This window comes from Morone saxatilis, unplaced genomic scaffold, assembly GCF_004916995.1.
Source record: "Morone saxatilis isolate NCDOM2014 unplaced genomic scaffold, NCSU_SB_2.0 Contig18, whole genome shotgun sequence".
Lineage (NCBI taxonomy): Eukaryota > Metazoa > Chordata > Actinopteri > Moronidae > Morone > Morone saxatilis.
In genome coordinates, this window is record NW_023339740.1 from 26,926,795 (window position 1) to 26,935,300 (window position 8,506).

General features: G+C 39.4%; 1 protein-coding gene across 1 annotated transcript in view; it reads right to left on the reverse strand.

Annotated features, from left to right (window-relative positions):
* Positions 1-8,506, reverse strand: part of ptprt (protein tyrosine phosphatase receptor type T) — a 307,757-nt gene that overhangs the window by 33,458 nt on the left and 265,793 nt on the right. Inside the window, exons 24-25 of the mRNA XM_035662487.1 lie at positions 2,299-2,384; positions 112-148 (exon numbers count right to left, since the gene is read on the reverse strand). Of these exons, the coding sequence (XP_035518380.1) occupies positions 112-148; positions 2,299-2,384 (123 nt within the window). The remainder of the gene's footprint in view (positions 1-111; positions 149-2,298; positions 2,385-8,506) is intronic.

An 8,506-nucleotide genomic window follows, 5' to 3' on the forward strand; every position in this document is an offset into this window, starting at 1 on the left:
CACACACACACACACACTTGCATAGATGCTCACATACACATTTGTATCTGCACAAATGTAGAATCACACATGCAGTCTTCTCACACACAGCCATCACGTCAGTTTAATTACCTTGTGTGGCGATGTAATGTCTGGGTCTATGGTACCCCTGTGAGACAGAAAAAAAGTGAAGCATGAAAAAAGACCTCTCCATACTTTCGTCATCTCCATCTTTTTCCACCCATATTTTAAATTTTTTCCTCCACAGTCCTTATTTTCTCTATTTTTAGTGTATTACTTTTTCTGTTTCAATTTTCTTTTCTTTCTTTTTTCTTTATTTCTCCCCTTCACCTCATCTTTCTATATGTATTTTTTTCTCTCTATCCTTCCTTTCACCTTTGTGCAGGTTATCTATTCTTCTGCATCTTCCCATATAAGTAAAATATTACAATTGCAATTATAAATCAACAGATGAACTCCTTTTAACCAATTGTAACACCTCCGGCCCTCCCTCCCTATCCTCTGTACATCTCTCCTTCCCCATATCCTTTTCACTTTATCATTACATGCCCTTTTTACTTTCCATGGACTGTCCCTCCATCACTTTATCTCATTTTCTTCACTTTTAGCTTTGTACCATAAAACTAACTAAAACTTCTACTGTATCTGTATCTCCAACTTTTCATCCCTCTTCCATCATTTCTTCTCCCAATTCTTTCACTTTTGAAATCCCTCCCCTTTTCTCCTGCTGAGGTGATTACTTCCTTTCTCCTTTTTACTTCACTCCTCCTTCCTCACTCCTTTTGTTCTTACTCTGCCTTTCAATACATTTCTGCTTCTCTTTCTATCCACCTTCCTTCCTCTTTTCTTGAATCCTCCCATTCTATCTTGCTTTTTCTCATTACTCCTGCCCCCCTATCCATCTGCCAGTTTATCTGCTTCTTCCTCCTCTTTTCAGTTTCCCCCTCCCACCCTTTTTTCTCTTTTAATTTGTCCCGTTTCTCTCTCTCTCTCTCTCTCTCTCTCGCTCTCCATTCCCTCAACTCCCTCCAGAAACATAACTCAAGGTCGTTTTCCAAATAAACATCAAATTAAATAATAGAGGGGATCTTAATTTTCCCTCCACGGGAGAGATGAAAAGCGACGATTCTCAAGCCATTTATTATCTCCCCTCTTGTCCCTACACACCCTCCTCACCCCAACATCTCCCTATAAAACAGATAACCTTGCTAAGATAAAAACATTTATCACTTTCGTATTGTCATTAAGACCATGTTATAAATATGGCGTTGTCTTCACTGAGGGAATGTATTGTTTCGTTTTCAATTTTCCAATTCTCCCCATTTCTTCTCTTCTTAAATTGTGTCTGTGGAGACACTATGGAGCTTGATTGAAGATAGACGTTATGTTCCAATTCATTAAGGCTGTTAAAACAGTCAACTGTGAGCAAGAGATTACATCGAAAAGCGAAGCACAACGCCCAGAGGGCAGAGAGGAAGGGAGGAGAACACAAATAGGTGGATGGGTAAGGAAAAGGGGACCAAGAGGAAAACAGTGGGAAGGTGAGGGACATGAAATTGCAGGAGGGATGAGTAAATGAGGAAAAAGGGTATTGAAGGAGGAAGGTTGGATGGAATGATTTTACCTGCATCCAGATAATTGTTTTTTTTTATACAAATGGGACTCAGATGGCTCAATTTGCTGTGGCAACCTTGGCTAATACTCTGTGTGCCTGTGTGTGTGCTCAGGGATTTGTGCATTCAAATTTACGTTGGAAAAAAATGTGCTAATGCTAATCTGTGTGTGTGTGATTCCGTAAACATCATAGATACTGGCTATGTCCCTGTTTGATTACATATTTACAAGATTAACCCCGGAAGACTATATATATATATAGGTAGGTTACATTTCAACAAAGCAGCATTGGTTAATGGTTGTGATTAAATACCTTGCTCAAAGGCACTTTCTATCTATCTATCTTTCTATCTAATCAGGGGATCAAATCTGCAGCTTTGAGTATGTTCCTGACGCCAATAGTTATAATTTTATTAACTACATGTCAGTATGTGTGTGATTTTATTCCCATGTTGGTTAGGCCCAATTTGAGCTTTAGACCTCTAAACAGAGGACAGTTTGTGGTTCTGGTCCTCTCCAAAAGGGCTGTTGCAGGTTTCAGACTTAGTTTTAGTGTTACGGTTAATGTTAGAATTAGATTGAGGTAAGTTGTGATGGTTAAGCTACGGGGCTAGGGGACAACGGTTCTTACTCTCCAGTCTACCACAAGCATTAAAGTACAAATCAGTGTGTGTAAACACTCACGTCGATATAATTAGCGTTGATGTAGTCAGAGTGGGGATCCCCGTCCAGCAGTTGCAGTCGGACTCTGGTGTGATCGTCTGTGGGGTCAGATAGCACAAAAATACAACAGGCCTAAAGTTACATTTACCCACAGATCGGAGCAGCTAACTGACTGGATGGGGAACTTACTAACTAACCGGGACTGTGTGAACCAGAAATAAGAGAGTACTGGTTGTTTGTTACAATTCTTGAAATGACCCATGTTTACATTTACTTACCAATCAACCTGTAGTCATGTAAATTATGACCGTCCTCTTTCAGTAGCAATGAACAGTCTTGGTTGAACATACACATGTCATGTCACTTTGACACTGTGGATGGACTTGTGTGTCCTATGGGAATCTTTACCTAATCTTAACCAAGTGGATTTAGTCATCTAAACTTAACCAAACCATAACAATAGAAAAGCGAAATCACAAATAGACTGGAACAATAAAGCTGTGCGACAATTCACTAATCCTACAATCATAACTTCTGACTGACTGACTATATGCAAAAAAAAGAGCAAACATGCTTGGCTTGGTTCTGTATAGTTTTATTCAGCCGCTTCATTTTGTATATTGCTTTCATTTCAGTTAATTTGGCCTTGAACGGGGAAGATAAATCATAAATGTATAAACATTTTGTACAGGACTACCCAATAGAGATTTCAAGCAAATATTATTTGGATGAGTTAAATGTTTCCATTATAAACTGCCTCTATTAGCAAACACCAGTTAATTACTGCCAGAGAATCCATAACCAATAACTTCTTTAACTATATTTTTGTTCTAGTTAGTCTTAAATACTGTGCCTCATCTTACTGGTGATTGGTTGGCTCACAGGAGGAGGCTCTCTAAAACTACAACAGGGCATTCCACTTTACCTTGAAGCCATTCACTCCATTCCCCTCTGTTTACGCCTACAAGTCACTGGCAATTTGCAAAAATCAGAACAATGTCAAAATGATTTAAAACCGCACATTTTGCCTTATTGTTTTAAATGGAAAGAACACACTTCTGTTTGAGGCTTGCTGAGTGTTTAAAGCATTCACAGTGTTGAGTGCTAGAGGTTAAAAATAATTAATATTTCATTTTTTAGTTAAAAAGCACCCAACTTTCAACCGATTTCTAATAGTCCCTTTGAAACAAACCCACCACAACCTCTGCTGCCCACAACCATTTGTTAGATAAAAATAAAGTATTGTTGAGAGAAAGTAAAGCCAAAACACAAAACCAACTGAGAGATTAGTGCTTAAAGGAGTGAAATTAAACAGTTTTAGATGCAAAACTCACAGGCCTTTTCAGATATCACACATTGATTCCTTTTAGCTGCCTTTCAGCAACTGTTTATTTTTATGGAAATATAGTTTAATTTTACTAATGGTGATCACTGAAGGATTTTATGGTTGCATCCAACAGAGGTTTGTGAACAGATGAAGTTAGTGCAAGCATGACTGGACAGATAAACTACAGAAACTCAAAATGCACCAACAGATGTTTTCAACTATAGGGCCTACGCTGGTTAATTGGCAAGTAAGATGACTGAAGTGGTGCAAAAATACCAGAGCGATGACCACACTAAAATGTAACTTAAGTCTACCACAATGATAGTAATAAACCAACATTCTTTCATATATTCTTTAAAACAATACATAAGAAATACTCTATATTCCCGGTTCAAATATTAGATATCTATGAGCCATTCACATTGGCACAACCATGACTCAGTGGTATGAGCCACGGAGCAGTACATGTAACTAAATCTTTTTCCTTTTCCCCCTTCTTATTTGAATGTCAATTATTTTGTTCTGTGCTCTAATAGCCATCCATAGTATTAGGACACATATGGGGCATTATTGCAAATAGCAGGCGGTGATTTCGTTCAGTCGTAGCGTGGCAACGGCAGGTAATTGCAGATGAAGCGGACATGATTTAGTCTGATTATCTCTATTTTTCTCTCTCACACTCATCTTTTTTCTTTCTTGTGTTAATATGCTCCAATTCACCCCTCTTATTTTCATTCTCTGAGACATATGACCACATTAGAATGATAGCGCTGCTACGAATAAGAAACAATTCTCTGATTCTTTAATGTTCTTTTTTTTTTAAAAAAAAAAACAACAAGATAATGATGTCAACAGGAGATGGGAGGTGGGTGAATGGGAGATGATATTAAGAAAAGTAGACGGGGTAGAAGAGAAGTAAAATAAAAAACAAGAGACCAGAAATTGGCATAAGGTGGGATGAGACAGAATGAGAATAGGAGCTGGGAGAAAAGGGGGATGAAAAGAAAAAAACTGGCGACAGAGGGGGGGGAATAAAAAAGGGATCACCTCTGTGTTTCTTTGAAGCTATTGAAATGCTAATAGATATGACTTTACTGATTGATGCAAAGCTACAGTGGGGTACAGAGCTTAAAGCAAGCGCACAGCAAGCTGGTTACGGTTAGCCTGAAAGCTAGGCTGTTAGCTCCGGGGAAGACTTCTGAACTGTGAGAGAACAACAGTTTTGCTCCCACACTTCAGGTTTCTGCTTTTGAAGAATTTTACCTCCTGGAATTTGCAAGTTGGTATTTCAAGAGCTAATTGTACCCTGAAAAGCTGTTAATATGCAACAATGCAAGCACCAGGCTTCACATTTATAATATATCTGAGAAAAAATAATTTTCTACAGGCAATTTTTTTTAACACAATTTAAATCAAAGCCCAAATTCATCTGTCTCAAAAAGTAATTCTGCCTCAAAAACAGAGCTTTTATGTGAGCAGATCTACTGTGTGGTCGATGACTCATGCTGCCAATTGTTACCCATTTCCTCTATGTTTATAGTTGGGGCTTGGGAGCAATCATTTTGTCAAGTAGGCGTTAACGTTTTTTGTTTTCAGTGAATATCTTGGAATAGCTGTGTGAATTTTCTATTCATAGCTGGCACAAAATGAGACTTCCTGTGGAGTAAAAATCATCAGAAGAAACAGAAAATTGTAGAGAAGCTTACTTTGAACCCTTATTTAAACACACAAGATCCTTTAGAACACAAGATGTGTTTGAAACATCTGGAAAAAGGTCAAAGTAGACCTAGTATTAGGATGATACTATCATTGTAAATTTCCAAGGTCAAGAATTAACTCTTAAATTAAATTAAACCATCTCCATGACAAATGAGCAAAATACATTGATTAATGAAGAGATGAGATGTTTTTTTAGACTGTGCAGAAAAGCTAGCAAGTGGACCTTTGTGTTTAGACAGTTTTGCTTTTTTTGGATACAGTTTAGAAGCAGATTTGATCTCATACACTTACAAAGCTTTTGGGGGTGAAGGCGGTGCAGTTTAATGTATTCATCACATGAATGCATAACCCTTTGAATGTCATGTTTTCAATCAAGAACAAAAAAAAACTCTGTTAATGGAGTCCATTAGCAGAGTATATTTACCAGCTTTCTGTCTCTCACAAATCTATCAAATTATTTTCCATATGTTGACTTAACATAGGAACATTTCCTTATGCCAGGGTTGTATGGTGTCATCGTGTAAGACGATCGATTCTGCATCTTAGGCATCTCATGACTAGCGTGTCAGACTTCTTTGCCTTCTCTTGCCTAATGTGAAGGGTTGAGCAAGTACTGGGTTGAACTAGAATCCGGTATGGGTAAAGTACATTTTATGAGTATAAGTATCATCAGCGTAAAATGTGCCAATATCCATACTCGTAAACCTTTATAAAAAACTCAAAAACACTGCTCTGAAGCTCATTTCTGAGGCTGTTCGGTGAATATCTTTCTAATATAGCAACTTCTGATCAAGCCATATCAATTTCAGGCTTAAAGGGTTAGTGCCGCCCACTTAATGATAGATATACTCCCTCAGCCTTAGTGAAAATATCTCTTTATATTTACCGCTTCAGACGCCCTGCTGATGCCAAAGTCTCTGGTCCCTCCTTTCCTATTACTGAGCCATGAAAAACTGATAGGTCAGGATTGTGCTGGGGTGAACCTGTAGTCTGATGTGTCTCTCAACCAAATCTCAATTTCGAATTTCAGGCACCATGACTACCTAATGTGACATAATGAACATCTCAAAATATGTAGAGTCTGATTCCAAGCTTCTAAGTGTCTTCCCTCTGGGGCAACCCTGAAGCAATAGGCACCCTGGTAGTCAGAGATGCCTGAGATATGCCTCCTTCAATTCCTTTCCCATGACGTACCCCAGAAAAGTATGAAAAGTATGAGACACAATCCTGCAAAAATGGTGGTATAGTAAATCACTTACTGGCCCGTCCACCAGGCCCATCTCCACACCCTCACTTATATGAACATGCATCTCTGGCGCTGAATAATATAACTGAACATAAATCGTTAATATGGCTGCATATAATACAGAGCCTTGCAACAAATTCCCTTCCTTGATTATCATTTCTAGGATCACCTTGAGGAGAATTATTTGTACAGCTTTCATCAGAGTAATGTTCTGGCTCTGGCTGAGCGGCAACAATGATGGCAGCATGACTCCACTCTGCCGGTACAAGATACTGTCATCAGCTATCAGCTCACCCACACTCTTACTCACAACTCTCACACACACAAACCATCTCTCTCTCTCACACACACACACACATTCCCTGCACATAAAACAAAGACAACAGGGGGTAGTCTGCCAGCCTTCTGCTCTTTGTCTCCCTCTCTCTTTCTTCTTCTGATTTCTACCACTTCTTCTCCTCTTATTTCTCCATCTCATCTGCCTCTTCATCCGCGTCTTTTCTTCCTCCTTGTCTGATTCCGTCGACCGTCCCCGCCTGGCCTCTCCTTCTCCTCACTTCTCTCCCTCCCTCTTAGTCCTTCATTTACCTTTTTTGCCTGCTCTCCCTCTCTCTTGCCCCATACTGTCTCGCTCCTTCAGACAGCAGTAATTACACAGGGCTAGTGTCAGGCTGTCATAACACGAGAGCCACAGATATGAAGCTGGAGGGAGGGAGGGAGGGGCCCTTTCCACGTCTCTCTGCCCAGGGAGGGGAGCTTCTAATTGGGCTAAGATGGCAGGAGGTACTGGCTTGCAAACACTGCAGATCTGGACACAGGCCACAAGTTTGAAGAGGCTGACAGTGTGTTAACGTGTGTGTGTCAGAGTGTGTGTGAGTAAGTAAGTGATTTTAATTAGTGTACTATATGTGTGCATACAGTATGTGTGTGAACAAAGAATACAGGACGTTAATTATTATGTATTTATGTATTATTATTTATGTAATAGCTATTTCAGACCCATACTGACTGAAAATGCCACTTCATATATTTAAGACATTTTAAGGCAGATCAGTGGATTTTAGACTTTTTAAGACCCCGCGGACGTGGTTGCCAGATTCCCAGTAGCCAAATCTAGATCAATACACTTGAATCATGTATATGTTCAACCCTGTCTCCTAGTTCTAGATCTGGATATAGATATAGATATATAGAGTAGATATCTGCACTCAAGCTTATGTTGGCATCTGTAGTACTGGAGTAACAACAAAGTCATCAGAAGCTGTGGTGTCCAAGGGCGAAGGGTCACGAACCCATTACTCATTAATGAGCTCCACTCCTCTGCTGAGTCTCCCTCTCCTCACAACCTTGCAACTCCCCCCACCCCTCTCCCTTTCCTTTCCTCTTCTCTCTGCTTCTAGCTCGGTTCCATTTTCTCTCTCGGTGTTTCGTCTTTTTTTATCTTCTATCCGGTTCTCTCGCTAGTCTTGTCATTACTCCAGCAGCCACTGTAAAAGTTTTGTTGGGGAGAACTTGTTAACTTGAGGGGTCCAGGAAAGGCCAAGCAAAATAGACTTCTGTGTTTTTATCTTGGAGAGATTCGCAGGGGCAGCTGAATGCAGCAGAAGGCTGTAATTTGGAGACATCAGATTGTATGTACTGAGAGCCGACACACAGTCATTGCACACAAATAAAATGAATAAGAGCCACCAGTGCCTAATGACTGCTGTGGTACCACAACAGCAAACAGGAGCTGCTGTATCAGTAGCTCTTGAAGATCAAAGGTCATGGTAAGGTTTTATACTACATCTCACCAAAAATAAGACCACATAATATACTGAAGTTTCCTAATTTGAGCTGGAGATAATCTATGGAGTCATTATGCTCTATAGAATAATTTTAATTTTAATGTATATTTGTATGCTGCTACTGGATTGAATCTATCTATCTATCTATCT